Genomic DNA, 19,910 nt, shown 5'->3' with positions numbered 1-19,910 from the left:
ACCAAATAACTTTCTTTTAGAAATTGTATTTATTTCGATCAGATACAAAGATCAACATAACACGATGTTCAACAAACATAACAATCAATAGGAATCATGCTTAATGTCCTTTCTTGAATCCCCACGACTTGTGATCATCGTGTCCTCCTTTCTTGCCATGATGAGAGTGATGACTATGATGCTCATCGTGCCCACCTTCGCTCTTATGTCCTTTATCATCGTGATGATGGTGTCCCTTTTCATAATGTCCTTTCTTTCCATAATGATCCTCGTGATCTCCATGATCATGATGTCCCTTCTTAAAGTGTCCACCCTTCTTGTGACCATGTTCGTGGTAATGACCACCATGATCTTCATGGTGTCCAGAATCATGGTGTTCATCGAAGAATTCTTTGTCCTTCTTAAATTCGTCTAATTTATGAACTTCGTGGTGTCCCTTCGTCTTATGTCCTTTTCCGTAGTGACCTTCTTCGTGGAATTTGTGTCCTTTCTCCCCCTTTTCTCCTTTATGGTGTTCAGAATAATAACCATCGTCATGATGATGACTCTTCTTGTGGCCTTCACCCTCGTCGTAATGACCACTGTGATGATCTTTGTCATGATGTCCCTTTTCCCCTTTCTCCTGATGGTGAGACGACTTGTAGCCTTTCTCACCCTTATCACCGTGATTGCTGTGATGATCAGAATGATGCTCTCCACCACCACCCTCTTCGTGATGATGATGATGATGGGAGGCTGCCACAGCTAGATCATCGTCTTCCTTGTAGATCTCTCGCGCAACGATCGAGCTCAACTGACAGACGATACAAGCAAACAATAGACAAATCGCTAGACGAGACTTCATAGCGGTGCCGATCGGTCGGAATTCGATCGATACAATCGATACGTTCGACTCCGACGCTGCGCTCGGTATGATTAATCCGGCAACCACGCTCGGATTATATATCGAACGGGGAATAATCGATATTAAGGAAGCAGCGGTTCCGTCGCTGGCTCTTTACCGTGTTGCGAAAGTAACGTCTCCTTAACCCGTTCAGTTGGCAATTCATCGATTTCGATCGGATCGGCGCCGTCAAACGAGACCGTTATGCAACTAGATTGCTAGTCCAAACTGTTGGTAAGATTTAGACACATGTAAACAATACTTTTCTCTCGTCTACGTTTTTTCCAAGTTATTATGCAGACAATGTGTTCTTTCGTAATGGTGGGCTGATTTTCGGTACTTTCTATTTTTTAATAAATTTGGGGTTTTCACCATGATCTAGAATTTTAGCTATATCAAAGAACTCTGTATTATGCATTTGTTTTTGTATTAGTGATTTTTCATTTTTTCAATTACTCTTAGGGCGATTGAAAAGAAATTTTATTTCGGATTTAGTTGCGTACATGTAGATATGATATAAATATGACATAAATGTAATATAAGTATAAAATTTTAGATTTATCAATGCGAATATGTACGAGTACAAATGTTGTTCAGCAATCACAAAACGATCGTGTTATCCTTTTACGGAATTCCTCGACACAGTTGATCTCTTCGTCCTGCGCAGAATGTAATAATTGTTACGTCGAAAGTGAAATATTTCCATTTCTTATGTTCATATTCAGCTCGCAAAAATTAATTGGTGCCGATAGAAATCTGTGACAAGAATGAAAGAAATTTAGGTAGTAAACTTTCATTTCGAATAATGAGTATAATTAATTGAATAATTTCGTTGAAACAAACTTCAAACTAGATTTATTCGTTCATTCCTTTCAAAAAGCAATTTATTCGGTCCCTTTGTGAAAATTTTGATTTCGATTCGATTTTACGATCCATGTTCGATTGATTCGTACATCTTTTTATTTGTCAGTCGAAATAACTTTTGCCCAATACTGAATCGGGAACGAAAGCGAGAAACTATCGTTGCAGAAAGAAGTTCGGTGAACGGTGAAATATTTTCATATTACTCGGCTGTTTTGTAATAAACGTTCGACCGTTATTCAGCCGTCTACAAATTGATTGGCTTCTTATCGAGTGTCACGTTAGCGATGCTTGATTTGTCCCTGTACTTTCCGTGTCTCGAGTAAATAACGTTAATTTATTTCACAGCTAATTGCTCCGTAGATGAAGAAAAACGCTGACTGTTCCTAGCCGTTTGGAAAAAGCGTATTAATGCAATCAATATTTGCCACTTAACGTCTCTATCCTACTCGGAAAAGTAATCTCTGTCAAGAATATATGAACAACAATACGAGACTTGGAAAGCTATACGACAATGCTATAAACAATGCTATAAACAAAATGATGACGAATGAATTTCAATAATTTGTTGTTTATAGCTAATTGTTTATAGCGTATTTTTTTACTTGCGACGTATAGTAGAGTCATTCATAATTTGAAATTTGCAGGAAAGTACAAATAAATTTCTTTCTTTGCTTAATTTTATTTCAATTTGATTTAAGTATATAGTTTTTTTCCGAAAAAAGTTATTTAAATCTGATGTATATTGTGCATATCTATCTTAAGAAATTTTCAAAAAAATTCCATGTATCGGTAGGCTTACATTACGATATTTATCTAGATAATCTGACTATATATTTCAGTTCTATAGCAACTTTAGATTTTATTACGAAAAATAGATTAAATAAAACAAAGAAGAACTGGAATAACCAGCGGACGAATAAACAAATAAACAAATATGGGATTGAAATCAAATAACGAACGAATGAACAAATAAAATTTTATTCCCAATAAAAGTTTATTCGAACAACACTCAGCGGTGATGTGTAGTACCAGAGAGCAACGATTCCACCGAACGAAAGCGGTTACGTATGAAACGCGACTATGACGGTAGGTATATAAGCTTTGCTTTAAAGCGATGTGATCAGTCGATAGCACTCGTTGGTCTACAAAGCAACCAACATGGCGAAGAGTTTATGGCCGTATCTCGGCTTAGCCGTGATCTGTACGTTTATCTCCTTATCCATGGCGAGGGAGCTGAGGAATAAAAGAGACCTCGAAATGTCAGCAAGCCACCATGGTCACCATCATGAGGAAGGCGGTGGTCACGACCATCATGGACACCATCATGATGAACATGGTGAAAAGGGTGAAAAAGGGTACAAACATGAGCATCATCATGACAAAGGTGATCATGGTCATTATGGTAAGGATCACGATGAAGGTCATCACGAAGAACATGGTGGGCACAAAAAAGGACACCATGATGAGCACGAAGAGCATGGGCACCATCATGAGCATGGGGATGAGCACAAGGGTTCAAAATATGGACACAAAAAGGGTCATAAGAAAGGTGAGAAGACCCATGGTTATCATCACAAAGCCCATAAGGATGAATATCACAAAGAGCACAAATTCTATGATGACTACCACAAGGGAGGTCATCATGAGAAACATGGTGATCATTATGGACACCATGAGAGTAAAGATGGACATCACAAGAAGGGTGGTCATCATCATTCTGGACATCATGAGGACCATCATGGAAAGAAGGGTCACTTTGATAAGGGGCATTACGACGATGATCATAAAGGTTACCATGGAAAACATGGACACGATGATCATTACTCGCATCACGAGGATTATGGGAAGAAGGAGGAGCACCATGGAGGAAAGAAACATGGATATTCGAGTGGCGGTGGCGGCGGTGGTGGCGGCGGCCATGGAGGTGGCGGTGGACATGGTGGACACCATTAAAAGAAGCAGCAAATGCAATGAAATTTTCTTATATTTGTTGTCTCAATTGTTTTTTACTACATCGTTGATTAATTTTAGACATTGAAATGTGAATCGTCATGTTTTGTTTTAATAATAAAAACCGTCCCTTAACGATTAAATTTTCTCCCTTTATTCTTTGGAATATATTCCTTCATACCTTTTGTATAATTTTATGTCTTTAAGGTTTTGAATTTGTTTTCTATCTGAACAGATTATAAAAAAAGCGATTAATTAAAAGGAATTCAATAGTAAGAGTAAGTAAAAGTAGCAGGACAGTGTATACAACTGAATTTCGGGAAATAATGATTTTGCATTAGTCTATATCTCATGTAGAAAATTGATAAAAATTTTCGTTATATCGATTATCGTAAATTTTGTCACGAATTATTGATTTGTTCTCATAACTCAATCTCATTGAAACATGAACCTCGTATCTTTACAATCTCTCTCTACATATATACCAGGAAATGTAGAGATCAGCTGAGGAATCAATAGGTTTCCACGAGAACAGTTACAATGACTACGGATTCCACGTAATGCAATCACACTTCGACTGCAACAACTATGCTATAGGAAACAATGTAAAGCAATCTAGGTTCCAGAATTAATAGCAGACGGGATTGATCTAGATCCTTTTACAAATGGCGACAACATTAAATACCGATATCACGAATCAAAAATGTATATATAGCGATTTCTTTAACAACCCGATTCCCTGACCTACTAAATCGAATTTCAAATTTTTTGATATTGTTATGATTAAAGAGATACATATACATCAGGAAAAATGCACTTTCTCTGTCTATTTCCACCCTTCTCTGCTTTCTTAATTTCTTCAAGGCGTAGAGTATTTCAAAATAGCTGTTTGGCCAGAAAAGTCATGATTTCGAGCATTTCCAGTTACTTATTCTCTTAGCTTCTCCTCAAGTTTTTAAATTCTTAAAGATTTTGAATTATGCTAATATTATACTAATATTAGCTACTATATATATACAAATTATTTAAATGTGATATGATAATATTTACACAGTAGTTAGTAATCTCTGCCATCTTGAAGAATGCTATTCATCGGTCGGTGTCTTTTCTCCTCGTAAAAGGTTGCAGTGAATTATTTTATAGCCATGAGCGTCATAGACAAGGTTGCATTCTTAAGGATCTAAAAACTCGAAGAATTAAGTAACAGAAAATGGTCAAAATGATCTTTTTCTCAAAAGTCAGGCAATCGTTTTAAAACACTGCATGACGCCAGCTTAAACAATCTCTTAAACAATATAATATTATACAGGGTGGTTGGTAACTGGTGGTACAAGCGGAAAGGGGGTGATTCTACGCGAAAAAAGAAGTCGAAAATATAGAATAAAAATTTTTCGTTTGAGGCTTTGTTTTCGAGAAAATCGACTTTGAATCTTCGCTCGGTATGCGTGCGCTTTATCACGCGTTAATTTTTTAAATTTTTAAATTTTTAAATTTTTAAATTTTTAAATTTTTAAATTTTTAAATTTTTAAATTTTTAAATTTTTAAATTTTTAAATCACCCCCTTTCCGCTTGTACCACCAGTTAACAACCACCCTGTATATTTCTGATATATCATATAGGTATTAAACAATGTGCCTACATCTGCTAAACGTTTCGTACACTTTTTTGGAAACATGCACGAATTTTGTAAAACATAATGTAGCGTATCTGTACTAAACAGTAAATTAGGAACAGTCAGTGACTAAGTCATTATTTAATGCAACATATCGATATTTCGCAACCGAAATTATATAATTTCTCTCGTTACGGTCAGGTAGATAAACCGGATTACAAAACATTCAAATTCACACAGCAGTCCGTTAACTTCTGTAACACGTAGCAAATGTGTTTTCCAACATAGCACAGATCGGACATCAGGCAATGCTTTTTCTCTTCACGGAGGTCACGTTGGTTAAATTTTGCATGTTTTTCCTAACAGTGATTATACGGTACATCGAGGTGAAAGACATATAAAAGTTAGATTTTCGCACATCCGCATCATATTGGCTGTAACAGCCAACTACGTTGCCGTAATATCGCCAGTTTCGTTCACTTGGCGCGTAACATTTCCGAACGAATATTCGCAAACGAATCCTTCGCACTGGCTATTTCGCTGCACTGCATTTACGCTGTGAACCCGCTGCAAAATTCTGTGACAGGTAAAGAAAATGACGATGGAAGACACTTTAAATATAGAATCTCTTGTGAAGAGTAATAGTCTTTTATTCGTCCATTTTGAACTAATTCGCTTGCTTATATACTATTTCTGGTTTTTAGGGGAGTATGGATTTTTGATATGTCAATTTCTCAGGTATGTTAGAGTGAATGTATATGGTGATGGAAATAGAAATATAAAATATCATAATACAAACCACAGAAATAAAATAGAAAATACGTAAAGTTTCCAGTGTACACGAAGCTACTTTTTCATTATCTTCATCACTTTCACCGCTATTCTCGAATGATAAATACTCAGTACGATTAATTCACGTTGAATCGATAGAAAAATGTCATTACGTTATGAAGCTGTACGTCGCGCGATCCACCGATCGTTCCGACCTACATACGATACAATTTCCAAATTTGCTTTCCCCTTGCCTAAAAAAGAAAGGCAAAACGAATCTTTTTCCGAGCTGTACTTTCAGAACCACTCGCCTAAGAAAAATACGACGAAACACGAAGCACTAACCGCGAATCAATATATACTCTTCCAATCAACCGTATCGCCCAACTTTAGATACACATTTGCGCCCTCTTCAAAAAATAGGAACTCGGCCAGCAGGAGATTAAAGAAAACCGATATGTTTGCCGTACGTGGAGGTCCATGTCTGTTGATACTTCTGGCTATTTTGGCGCCCGTGAGTTTCGCGACGAGCATTAATTACGAGGATCTGCAACCAGCGGCTACCTTTCATTTCCATCGACACGAGGAACGTGGTGGTAACGATCGTTACGCTATTCACCGAGGCAAAGCTAGTGATCACGCCGATACGGGCTACAAACGTTATCACGAAGCGGACAAAGTTACCAGAGGTCACGATAACCTGGACAAAGGTTACGGGTATTACGACGATGATGGCAAAAGGAAGACATACCATCATCATGACGACGATCGTTACGATAAACATCACGTAGGTAGGGAAAGTGAAAAGGGTGAAAAGTTGGTCGACAATGGCCATTATGACAATGGACATAGCACTCATGGTCGTCACGAGGTAAAGGAATTGGACGAATATCAGAATCACAACGAGCTTTACGACGAAGAGCATGATTCTGATTTCGACGAGGAAGATGGCGGTTATCGTTATGGTCACGAGGAAGAGAAAGGTGGAGATTATAAGGATGATCGTCACGACTATGATGAACACGAGGCGGATCATTATGGTAAAAGAGATTATTACGAGCAGGGACACGATTGCAGAGATCATAAGGGATACAGTGGCGACCAAGATCACCAAGATTATTATTACAACGATTATCTTGACGGTAAAAAAGATTCAAGTGATCGCGGCTGGAAGTGGATACATAAGATAGAGTACTAATTCTCTTATATTTTATTAATCCTTTTGATAAAATAGATCTTATTCTAATTAAATATATGTCATTGTGGATTCTTTATTTGTAGCATATTTATATTGTATTATATGTTAAATAAATACAGCGGTGTGCCAATACTTTTTGCAGCCACAGTATGCGATGGAAACGGATGTAAAAAAGAACTTCATCGAAACGTTAAATTATTTAATAAAGTCAATTTTATATTCTAACCTACTTAGGAGTACAGAACGAAAATTGTAGCAGGAATCTCGAAAAACACGCGCACGGTAACTGGGTTGATACTACTTAAAATTGCAACGCGTCCCAATAAATTTTTACGTTCTGCATGACGAGAGGAGTCGAGGACATAAGTGCGGCCGCAATGGCAGGACTCCTTTTGAAACGTGCAACGTTATACACGCAACCGGCTCGTACAAACATCCATATACATATTTCCCTCTTTTTTCTCATTTTCTTCGCAGCATTTTCGTTTTATCACGCCATGTGCATTACCTACCTACACAAACGTAAACATACAAATACAGGTACAAATATATTTCATATACAGAGAAGGAAAAAAACGCGGACCAGTGGCGACGGGCACGAGTATAGTCGCCAGGCTTCTAGCGCATTCACCGTGCCACGGGTTTGATTAACGATTCCACCCTCTGCAAATGAAATTGCCGCGGCCATTCGTGGGTCTATCTAGACTGGATTCCGGTGCACCAGACACGGATTAACGGAGCTTTATACGCTTCTTTTAGGGCAGCGTGGATGTTACAGCAGGCCGCACGATCACGCCGCTTGCCCATTCTCGGCCGGAGATTGCATACAAGCGAGTGGATCTACTTGAAATTCTCTGGCGTGTGACAATTCCACCACTGTGTGGCCCCTCTTTCCCTTCCTTTCCACCCCGTCGCTTCGCCAGAAACACCCGAGGCCATTGTTTTATCCCGTGACGCATGTACGTGTGGCTGGCTTAATTAATCTAATTGGAGTGGTCGTGCGACTCGCAAAAGAAAAGGAGGAAACGGTCGTGCCCGTGCTCGTAGATCTCGAACGACCGTGCTGTACACTCGCGGAGACGCGCGCGTTAAAAGGGCGAGAAGCGAATCCATTTCGCTCTGGTACTTTTTGATCGATCGCACAATAATCCTGTCGTTCGACCAAATTAATGAGCACTGTCGAGCATCGTCGTCGATTCACTCGTCCTCGTAGTCGTCTCATCGCGGAGAGCCTGTTGTCGCTGTGATACGAACAACGAGAAAAATTAACCGCGGCTCGCCGCGCCAACGAGCCACTCGTACGGAGCAATTTCGCGGCCGCGGGACAGAATTTTTCATCGCAACCATCTCGTTCCTGGAATTTATACGCGGTAGATGCCCGCGATTTATCGGTTTCTCTTGTAGTTAAATATTCGCGACAGAGACATTGGAATATTCTTTTTTGTTTTTTTTTTTACTCTGTTTCTCTTTTCGCCTTTTGTTGATTTCTTTTATTGGAACGGCTCGTTTTTTGGTCGAAACCGTTGTTGTGTTAATTAGCGACGCTGAGATGTAAAATAAATTCGTGGTAATTTGACGAGCGAGAAACGGAGGACGATAAAATTCTGGAGACTCGATACGTAAGTAAAAAATTCAAAAGGGAATTCAGTTAAAAACCGCAATTTCTTTTGTAGCAGTTTTATAAAGCGTCAACGTAAAGTTTACGAGAATTTAATCCCCTCGATTTTTTGAGCTATTCTTTAATCTGAGTTTCAGTTTATATCGCATAAAGTAAATCTCAAGAGCATATATCCTTTTCATATAACCTTAATCAACTTCAATCTCATTTTACGTCTTTTCTGGTTTCATTCTCGTAAAAAATTTTATTCAATTATACACTTTATTTAACCTACTTCATTTTGAATTATTCTTAAATCAAAGTTTTAGCTTATCCTGTTTATATTCAATTTCAACGGAGGATATAGAAAAATAATCTAAATTTTACATATACAATGATCCACGAGGATATCGAAACACTTACGTAGACTTTTTATACCGCTGCATTTATATTTCTTATCGAATTCAATCTTATTTCGTTCCCTCTCTGATCTCATCCTCTGTAAAACATCGATAACGCAATTTTATCAGAACGAAGAAATAAAATATCGCTTCATTGCCATATTCTTTACATTTCAATTACATCTTATTTTGATATCTCGAGGAAAAGCATCCGTGAATCGTATTTCTCGATTCTTTCACGGCACGTCGTTGTCAACTCACGAGTGTTTCTTTCGATAGACGTCGAAGAGTTTTTACCAACGAACCGGAAACAAGGAGAGTGCAACAGACTTCTTCGAGTAAATTCGATCGCGTTCGATTAGAAGCTTTCTTATTCACTTAACGAACTATCCTGGCTCCGCAAGATCAATCAACTGTACATCGGTAATTTATCTTTTTCTTCGTCCGACGAAGACGTTGCTCTTGCGAAATTACCACATTTAATTTCAGTTGCTCGGTTGCTCGACATTGTTCGTATTTTCTTACCGTGTTTCCCATTCCCGGAAACCTCTTTCGCATCGGCTACAGATCTAAATTCAATCGATCGCGGTAAAGAAGAAGCAGAGTTGTGGATTTTCCTAGAAGAGGAGAAATTTACAGCCTGTCTTGTACGAGTGAGCTCAAATGTGAATTTTATGTTTACTTCGAAATATCTGCATGCAACTCTTCGAATATATTTAGTGAGCGATGAAAAGGAAGATTGAATTCGATTTTACGTAACTGTTTATAAATGTCGGTATGCTTACGAGTAAATCGGGTGAAGTTAGGAAATAATTTAAACGAATTAGGAAAGAAAGATAGGAATAATTGTTAAGGAATTATAAAAATCTTTTAAAATCATTATCCCATACTGTAGACGACCGATATTGTAATTAAGTCTTTCTTTTTCATTTAATTATCGATACTTGTTCAATTCAATCCTGACATCCGTATCACTGAATTCTCTGCTAGTCAGATCAGATTCGTATCACAGGTTCTAATTTTAAGTTCACATCGTATTTTAATTTTATCATCCGATTTTTTAGCGAATGAAATTTTACTCTATGAAATGGTACTAATATTATCGTTATAATTTTCTACTGTACGATGAAATTAATATCGGTAGTAGAATGTTTGCGATTAATCAATAATTTTTCGCAGCGAATAAGATAAAGTATCGCTAAACATGAATTCTATTTTGTTTCTAAATGTTGTACATGCTTGTTGACTATTCATTCGTATCAAATTAAGAACGAGACGTAGCAGAACTTTCCTGCTCAATTTATAAAACGTTAGTTAACGCGGGAACATTTTCACCAAACTAAAAGAGGATTATCCCTAGAGAGTTCTGCTTGATTTCTGCCGTTCAGTTAATTTTCATTTATTACTGCATTACGTTTTTCGTCGCAAAACTTGTTCTTTACTGTTTGATTATACAAATCAAATTATTTTCCAGGGACGCGTAGAAAATTTGCGCGAACATTTCCCTCGTTTAAAATCTGTTGATAGAATAATTATTACGTCAAACAGTTTCATTAATCATAATAATGGAAAATATACCTAATGTCAAGAAACATTTCGTTACAGATTAAATTATTTTCATTAGAATTCCTCTTCTTTAAACGAATTTCTATTGATTTCTTGGTTTATTCAACTTTCGTCGAATTTTTATTATTTAAATAAAAAGATTTGAAGCTTTTAGAAAGGAGCTTTGGAGGATTTAATGCTATGTATAATTACAACTGCAAGGTGTTTGAGTCTGGCATTTGAATGTGTACATGTAATTCGATGTACACGAGAATTACAACGAAAATTATTAAATTTACATAGTAATAGCATATTAAATATTATAATCAGAAAGTATTAAAGCTCTATATCGATCATGATCTTTATTCACTGGTTAGTTAGTTAAATTAATGATTACTTTGATCAATTCGATTTCTTTATGTTTAACATTTACATTATCCGTCTATAGACACTAAGAGACATAGACCCTATAGACATATTATTGATATTATAAAATATTGTGGAAATAATCGATTGAAAAATATAAATTAATTCAGAGACTAACTTTTACATCGGCCAGTACAATAGTCATTTCTTGATACCATTGATACCGGGATTGCGATGCCTCTTCGAGAGTCTGGATCTACTTGAGATTGTCAATGTAAACGACAGACACATTGAATTAGTAACCTAACCGAGACCTTCGCAGGTCTAACTTATTAATTCCCCGAATAACGTAGGCACGTCGTCACCAGATAATTCGCAAAGGAATGGGCTGAAACGTGTGAGCGTTCTATAGGAACCCGACAACCGGTTTTGTTTTAATGAAATCGAGTCGCGAACGAAGCTGCTAATAGAGTTTATACCGGCACGCAACTAGCGGGTAACGAGGACTTAGTATGCGAGCCGAGGACAATGGAAAGCGTTTAAATTAAAGGGAACGTGTAAATTCCGACTGGGACCGGTGAAAAGCCGCGTCGAGAATACGAAAATATGCATGAGACACGGACACCACAGACTTACACTTATCGATGATCTGTTACGAATGGAACATTTAATTGACTGATGCGAAATGAAAATTGACACACGATGAGTTAATATTAGATTATCCAATAAGTTAATGCCATTTATGGACAAGTACACAGCGTCAATCACATTTTCTTTAAATATCAGCGAACGATTGATTTGAATCATTTCAAATCTCAAAGCTTCTCTCGAACTACTAATTTTTTAACCCCATTCAGAAGATCACGAATTTTGACTATATGTGCCCGAGACAAACATAAGAAACGTGATTGATCTTCGAGATGAAAGTTTCTTCTAAAAAATGAGCCAACTGTACAAGACACTAAATTGATTTCTTCACAAGTTTGAGTATTTTTAAGTATTCTACTTATTGTTATATATTATTGTTATATATTTATACTTTAAATTTAAATATCCACTTGCTTATATCTCGTATTTCTCTTAAACCTGTGTCTAAATGTTTTGGCACAAGAATGATTCCAAAGTTGTTCTTATAACGTTTTACGGTATTTTTCCAGGTTCTGGTTTCTAAAATCTTCCATCTAAGTGAAATATTTGGAAAATTACTATTAAAATCCAAATTGTTCGTTATTTTATTTAATTAAAAGAGAAGATTTTTATTAATTGAAGGAGAAGATTATTTAGTCTTAATACACAAAAAATGATTTTTTCTATATCATTTTAAAAATGAAAGTAGGTTAGAATGGCACATTATTCCAAACGATAATTCTTTGTTTTCATTTCAAATAAAATTTTCACAGGTCTGATTATTACCAAGAAGATATTCATGCGTGTAGTGTTTCAGTATAGTAAAATGTAACTGTATAGTAAAACATATTCTACTATGTGAATTCTGTTTGCTTTTGAATAAGACGTTAGTACGAAGACGGGCGCGAATTTTGAAACCTCTTTGGCGTTTCTAAGTGCAGCGCGAACACGCAGAAACAGAATACGTAAATAAGGTCTCCGGAGAAGGCGTACGGTTGTGTAGCATGAAGTTTGAATCATTTTTACGTGCAAATACGATAACTGATTTTTCTCGTGAAAACTCAAATCATTCAATTTCATCTATTTTGCAAGATAAACAGGGAGATACACGTGTTTCCATTTGTAAACCAGAGTAGAAGAATTTTGTTTGTTTTACTTCGAGAAAAATTGAATCGGTAACGAAAAAATCAGAAATTAAAATACATTTGCAATCTTCCGGCGAAGGTTCGCGAGTATCGAATCAATTTCGAAAAATCAACATTACCAGATGATTTTCATTGTCTGTTTTAAAAGTAAACTTCGTGTATGTCCTGTCGGATCTCAATTAAATAATCTAAAATATAATTTTTATTTCAATGGAAAAATAGAGTACCTCTGATTCTGCTTACAATTGCGAAATATGATATTCGAAAGAGATGGGACGAAAGTTATGAAAAATACAAATTTTCGACGTAAGGTGATAAATGCAATAACAAAATAATTGCGTATTAATCGGGAATTCTTTGATAAAATGTTCAGAAATCAGTAAAATATAAAATAATAAACGATTCGCGTAATTGCAATTCCCCTCATTCTCTATTGAAAATTGCACGATAAGACTGCGGAAGAAAGGTTTTTATGATATAAGCCACTTGGATTACAGTGCATCGGATAAGCTTACATTGTTTGAGCGTTCGTTCTTATTATTTCGAAAATCTGGCCAATGGATAATACGTGCATAACGAAATAGCGCAATTAAAAAGCGAATGTTCTTATAAGATGAAGTCCGAGTGATCGATAATCGTCGCAGGATATCTATTCTGTTGTTGTGTAACGCGGAACTTACGGTATACTCCCGCATTATCGATTAACAGACCTCCTTTTTAATGGACTTTGATATTACTTCGAGTATAGGGATGTTAGCGATATTATGTATAACATAATTTTATATTTTTAAAACTTAGTCACGGCATTTCATAGCTATAATAATAACAATATTTAACGTACGATGGACACATAAGTTTCCGTGACTCTGTACATCCTTCTAGACTATTTGTTACTGATATTAGTATTGCAAATTCCATTATATTTTCTTTATAACATCTATCGTATATTATCAACATTTTTATGATTTATACATATTGGATATTAACGAACACACGGTTTCGTTAAATGTAATAGAATGTTTCTAAATTGCCAGCTTATGGACCACGAGAACGTGGCATGATCAGTGAATGTTACAAACCTATTACATCTAAAAATAAAATCGACGTAACTGTTATCTCAAATGACAACAACATAATTGAATTTTATGTATTAACTTTGTGATTATAAATACAAAAATAGAAATTTTCGATACCTATCGAGAGATACATTTCTACGATTAAATAATTATATTTTGTTTCGACATATCGAGCGTTTGGGGGTATTATTCGTTAAAAAATATAAGCCAATCGGTGAATTTTTTACCCCGAAAGTATTTCATATTTCGTAGAAAAGCAATGAAATTTTCTTACGATACGATTTAATTGGCGGGCTACGTGTTCGTTTCGTCGGTCGTTTGAACTAGCGACAGGTTTGAATTAAATTTTTCGAGTGTGCATGAACGATTCGTGATGGAAAGGCCTTTATTGCATTACACGAAACAATTTCCCACCGTATTGGGGACGCGCTCGCATAAATAGCGAAATTGTCCGGATTACAGACGAACGCAATCGCGTTTGATTAAAATCCCGGACGGACTGCACACGGGATTGGTGTGCTTTTTTCGATTGCAGCTCCAATTTCGCGCCGAACACATTGTTTTTCGTTCTCGTTATTACCGTAGACGCTTCCTTGCCAGAGCACACACCACCGATGACAGTGTGTAAACGCGGCCACGCGTTTCTCGTTGCGTTACAAATCCGTTGCCTCGTGTAAATAAACTTTTCGAAGGCGTGGGATTATATGCAACAGACTGCTGGATGGGTAAACAGAGAGAAATCCTGATCCTGAAGCATCAAAAGTATAATACTTGTCATTCTATTTAGAGGACGAAACAAATCCTTGTATTCCGCCTTTTGAATTATCCTCGTAAACATGAACGCGTTTATGAACTTTTATAAAGCCGCAATTTCACTATCGCGTGACAATTTCGAAAAGTGAGTTTTTCGATGAGATTGTTAGAATTTAATCTCGAAATTAAGATTAATAATCTATGGAAGACACAATGTTTATGTTGAAGTAATATTGTGTGATATTTATTAATGTTGAGGTTATTCGATGTGTAAACAGAGAAAACTCGTGGATAAATTGTAAGGCAAAAAATATATTTAAATAGAAGTGTAATTATAAGTAAGAATACAATTTCAGCTGGTCCAAATCCACACGTTAGCTGTGTTACCCAATAACTGAGAACCCCGAAGCCAACGTCGCTTATCTACTGTTTATGGTCTGACTTCGTCGCAGTCTTTTGTCTACACGCTGTCGATGGCTTCGGTGCTTGAGAAAACTAAAAAGACCAGGTGTAGAGTTTTCTTAGAAGTGGTGACCACTTCAACAATTTAAAAAAATTACAGGAAATATAAGTGAGTGTTGTGGAATGTTGACAGTTGGCTAGTTATTCTCAGACTGACTGACTTAGTGACCCATGGCCCCTGAAGAGTTTTTGAACCCCACTCCCTATGCAGTAACGAGTGTGACCTGTGTAGATGCTGTGTGGCGGCCACGGAACCTTCCAGCAGCTTCGCGATACAAAGCGCAACGCCGTGAAAGCGCGACACCGACGTGCCCAATGTGCCATCCATATCCTTACGCTTCTTCCGCCGAATTCTCGGAAGAGCATGCACGCGCCAGCCGCCGCGGTACATCTAACGAACGCACGCTAGTGAGGATATTGCTGGGCAACGAAGGGAAAAATCCTTTCGATCAATCACCTCGTCTGCATGCGATTAATATCGTTGTATTCCAACAGAGATGTTCATACAACAATTCTGAGAAATATCGTATAACAAAGCACGAATATTAACGTATAATGGAATTTCGTATAAAATGTCGAGCCAATTTGGTTTTAATTGGCAAGGCCATTGAAACGGAATCCGACGCGCGGAAACTTTTTCATTCGATCGAACGAACGAACGATGAAAATTTCATGGAAAATTCGGCAAGAAAGGTATACGCCGCGTTTCAGTTTGATTAATGGCGATATTATGAGACAAATATGTGCCTCGAAGAAACTTATTTGCAGAGCACCGCAGGGAAAGTGAAAAGAGAGCAACGCGGCACGCTATATCGGTGTTTTTTCTCGTGCTTGCAGCCACTATATCCGCGCGTCTATTTACATAATGTATTTACACAATACCGGCCATGATATATATCGTTCCACGATACATTATTTCGCCGTCACTTTGGAAGAACTTAAAACTGACGCCTGTGAAATATTTCAGATATTAAACGCTTTCAGCGTAAATAACGAGTGGCGTGAATAACGACTATATAGACCTAATGTAACGTTTAACTCCTTAACGCATAAAGCTTTCTTCTATTTACCAGCGACAATGATTAATTTTCGTTTTTCTAATTAAAAGCACATATGGCTATAGATATAAAGATATAACATGTCTTTCTTTTTACAAAATATGAACAAATAGTCAGAAAACCTTAACTGCATTTTTGCAACATATTTTTACTCTTACATATTAATTCGATATAAATTTCAATTTGTTTAGTATACTGATATATTTCCTTGATTTTGTTTCTTGACGTAATTTTTCAAGAAACAACTCTACTAATCTGAATATTTGGCTGACAAACATCTTGGGACGAAATTATTTTAGTAAATACATTGGGACGTTGTATAAAAATATTAATTTATTATTTCTCTTTGTTAACAAAGTAATAACAATTCGGTGAAACGGGAAGCAACTCCAATCGCAGTTTCTCAATCATCAATTCACAACAATACAGTATAACAAACATACAGTTTTAATTGTAAGCTAGAAACAGAACAACGAAATTCTTCGAACAAAAGTATCCAGAACCGTCATTCAACTCAGAGCGTTACATCTTTTAACCTTTGTGTCCTTTGCTGTATCCGTATTTCTTCCCAGAATGCTGGTCACCCTTCTTTCCATAAGAATCATGATGGCTATAATGTTCATCGTGTCCTTGTTTCCCATGATGACCTTTATGTTCCTCGTCCAGGTGACCCTTGTCATGATGACCCTTCTTACCATGATGATCCTCGTGATACCCAGCATGCTGATGACCACCTTTCTTATGCTCTCCTTCCTTCTTCTCATGGTGTCCATAAAAGTCACCGTGCTTCTTATGATGGCCACCCTTATGATAATCATCGTAAAACTTATGTTCTTTATGATATTCGTCCTTGTGAAACTTGTTATGATACCCTTTCGTCTTGTGACCTTTCTTGTGACCCTTTTTCTCTCCAAACTTTCCACCCTTGTGTCCTTTCTCACCCTCGTGATGTTCTCCGTATTTCTCGTGTTCATCATGGTGTCCTTTCTTCTGGCCACCGTGCTCTTCGTGATGACCGGAATGATGATGTTTATCGTGCTCACCTTTGTCACTCTTATCGTGATGATGATGACTCTTGTATCCCTTTTCACCTTCCTCGCCATGTTCTTCGTGATGATCAGCGTGATGACTCTGTCCTCCTCCAGACTCGTGATGATGACCTTGATGGCCAGAGGCAGCCGTGGCGAGATCCTGCTTCGATTCGTCCACGTTTAAGCTTGGAACTGGACTGACAGAGACTACCGATCGTAACGCGTCGCTGTCTTCCGTTTGGACATCTCGACGATCGCGAATGGAGCTCAATTCCCGAGCGAGACATGTCTGTTGAAGCAAGAATAGCAGAATAGCGGCAGGAAACGCGACACGCAGCATCTCGATCCGGTTTCGATGCGACCATCCGACTGATGACCACGTCGCAACCGGTGACACTTAAATATCCACGGTTCGATTGTTCCGTCACGGGGCTTGCGAGCATTTCCGCCGATTCCACTTTCATCCGCGCGACCGCAAGGCTTCCGTGGCGTGGAGACCTTTCACACTTTCTCGAGCTCGTAATGAAATTGTTTGCCCGTTGTCTTTACAGATTCGCAGGTAAAAACGTGCATAGTTAATTCAGAGACATGACGTAATGGCGGTACGCTATCGAAGACATTTTTTTAATGGAGACCGGAAGACCGATCGAAGAACGATAAATTTGGTTACATTTGTAAATCGATATTTGACGCTTTTACCGTGTACAGTGTTTTGTGAACAAACGCTTCGGCAATCGTGCAATTCGAGTCACCTAGTGCGTGACCAGACTAAATGTCTAAAAACTTCGTAGAGACTAGAGGTTTCTAAGCACAATGAAATCATGAATTTTATTGCATTGTGCAACTACTATCATTACTTTGTAGTAACGTGATTGCACATAGTGAATGGAATTCGATCGATGGCCTGCATCTATCGAATACTTTTCAGCTCATGATATTCGACGCTATCCTGATCTTAAATCGGCATCAATAATTTTAACGATTTTAATTCTTCAACTAAAGTTTCAAGATTTCAGTTGATATTTAGGAATGAAAGATGTCAATTGTAATATTCGGTCTTCTCGGGAAAATGTGCGAGAATGTTCGTTTCGTCTAAAGAAGGACGTTCCAATCTTTCGAACGAGACTGTAGATTAATATTTTATCAAACACTTTTCGAGCCCTCGACGTAATATCATGACAATAATAATAAATCAAAGACAATAAAATAATTATTTCGATATGGTATCGTCACGGTGAAACGGATCGTCAATAAACTTTCTAATATCGCCATTAATCCTATCGTTGGCGATGCGAATTTGTGGCTAAAAAAAATTCACAAAGTCCGCTTTATTTATAACGCGACGGAGCGAAAACAATTTATGGACATTTACAGACGTCGGCGACGCATATATCACAGCTCGATGACCAATCGTAGTTGCGCCGATCGTTCTGCTAACTGTTCGCCCATTTGTTCCAGGTTCTGCTGACGATTCAGTCGCACGACCTTGCAAAATCTCTGCAGCCAACAAAGACGACTCGATATCTTTTACGATATTAGCTTCGAGCCGAATTGTGTATACGTAGGTATATCCTCGTAACCTGAAAACATCTGGAACTCGGAAGAATCCTTGGTACGTCGTTCGAGTCGATCGATTGGCAAACTTGTTGTTCGAATGCGCGGAATTTCGTTGGCTTTATTCAGTTTCAGAATTTCTAGGTTACAAAGTTCAACGAAGTTCCGTCGAATTGCTAGTCACCAAGTCAGGAAAACTTCATACCATGTTGCATAATTTTGTAATGTATTCGTTTCCTAGGTCTTACAAGGTGAGTGTAAAGTAGGTAAAGTGAAAGGTATAATGCAGTTTCGGATCTGAGCACGTTTGCGAATACTGTGAAAATTTGATAAATCCAAACTGCAGTTAAAAATTGATGTATTATATTCTAAAACGGAGAAAAAGGTAAGAAAAAAGTTTGAAGTATTTCTGAAACTTTTAAGCTCCAAACGAGAAGGAAACTTTGCAACAAAATAAATTGACCGAATAACATGCAATTGAATCAATCTCTTAATTGACTATCGATCAAATAATGATCACTTCTTTCTCTAACGAATCTTATTGAATTTTCATTGCACGCTATCCGTTCACGGTTTTTAAAATTCACCACGAAGTGTCGAGAATAATCAGACGGTTGGTTGGTTTTTCGTCGCGAACGATACAAAGTCGAGTTTCTTTTCTTAGCTGCTTATTCGGAGGACGGGGACGCATCGTCGGTCGTTCTCGGTGCTTCTCCGATCTCCATTGCAAATCAGCTGCGCCGAATTTGCAGTTTGAAACGGTGATCGATAGATTCGGCCTCTTTACGACCTTATTTGGCAGGCTGTTCGGCTAGAGATTGGCTCCTCCGGCGTTGGCGCTGCATAATCAAGATAAAGATTGGTTACTGCCCAGCTTCGCCATCGGGCTCCTTTAGAGACTGCGAGAAAACCGGATACCGAAGGCTCTGCCAACTTCGATTTGGACTCGGCATCGTCGTAACGGAGATTAGATTAGGTGGCGTTCCCTTTGGACTTTCCCAGATGGAGAGATTGCT

General features: G+C 37.6%; 4 protein-coding genes across 4 annotated transcripts; 2 read left to right on the top strand and 2 right to left on the bottom strand.

Moving 5' to 3' along the window:
• Nucleotides 1-10: 10 nt before the first annotated feature.
• On the bottom strand, nt 11-928 carry LOC117233322 (histidine-rich glycoprotein-like). The gene has a single exon (XM_033493506.1). The coding sequence runs from the start codon at nt 842-844 to the stop codon at nt 101-103; it is 744 nt and encodes a 247-aa protein (XP_033349397.1). The 5' UTR covers nt 845-928; the 3' UTR covers nt 11-100.
• A 1,734-nt stretch (nt 929-2,662) lies between these two features.
• LOC117233234 (histidine-rich glycoprotein-like) lies at nt 2,663-3,829 on the top strand. Its single transcript, XM_033493363.1, has one exon. The coding sequence runs from the start codon at nt 2,906-2,908 to the stop codon at nt 3,698-3,700; it is 795 nt and encodes a 264-aa protein (XP_033349254.1). The 5' UTR covers nt 2,663-2,905; the 3' UTR covers nt 3,701-3,829.
• Nucleotides 3,830-5,905: 2,076 nt separating this feature from the next.
• On the top strand, nt 5,906-7,279 carry LOC117233248 (histidine-rich glycoprotein-like). Its single transcript, XM_033493376.1, has 3 exons — nt 5,906-5,948; nt 6,015-6,048; nt 6,505-7,279. The coding sequence occupies exons 1-3, from the start codon at nt 5,906-5,908 to the stop codon at nt 7,277-7,279; spliced, it is 852 nt and encodes a 283-aa protein (XP_033349267.1).
• Nucleotides 7,280-16,673: 9,394 nt separating this feature from the next.
• On the bottom strand, nt 16,674-17,699 carry LOC117233337 (histidine-rich glycoprotein-like). Its single transcript, XM_033493534.1, has one exon. The coding sequence runs from the start codon at nt 17,678-17,680 to the stop codon at nt 16,841-16,843; it is 840 nt and encodes a 279-aa protein (XP_033349425.1). The 5' UTR covers nt 17,681-17,699; the 3' UTR covers nt 16,674-16,840.
• Between the last annotated feature and the right edge of the window lie 2,211 nt (nt 17,700-19,910).

This window comes from Bombus vosnesenskii, unplaced genomic scaffold, assembly GCF_011952255.1.
Source record: "Bombus vosnesenskii isolate JDL3184/JDL3185 unplaced genomic scaffold, Bvos_JDL3184-5_v1.1 scf7180000013295, whole genome shotgun sequence".
Lineage (NCBI taxonomy): Eukaryota > Metazoa > Arthropoda > Insecta > Hymenoptera > Apidae > Bombus > Bombus vosnesenskii.
The sequence above is the reverse complement of the archived record's forward strand: the minus strand, read 5'-3'. Positions and strand labels throughout refer to the sequence as shown.

Excerpts from the sequence above, each read along its gene's own strand:
- LOC117233234 (XM_033493363.1), top strand. The coding sequence starts at position 2,906 with ATGGCGAAGAGTTTATGGCCGTATCTCGGCTTAGCCGTGATCTGTACG.
- LOC117233337 (XM_033493534.1), bottom strand. The coding sequence starts at position 17,680 with ATGCTGCGTGTCGCGTTTCCTGCCGCTATTCTGCTATTCTTGCTTCAA.
- LOC117233322 (XM_033493506.1), bottom strand. The coding sequence starts at position 844 with ATGAAGTCTCGTCTAGCGATTTGTCTATTGTTTGCTTGTATCGTCTGT.
- LOC117233248 (XM_033493376.1), top strand. The coding sequence starts at position 5,906 with ATGACGATGGAAGACACTTTAAATATAGAATCTCTTGTGAAGA. Across the intron at positions 5,949-6,014 it reads TATAGAATCTCTTGTGAAGA|GGGAGTATGGATTTTTGATA; the intron begins GTAATAGTCTTT and ends TCTGGTTTTTAG. Across the intron at positions 6,049-6,504 it reads TTGATATGTCAATTTCTCAG|GAACTCGGCCAGCAGGAGAT; the intron begins GTATGTTAGAGT and ends TTCAAAAAATAG.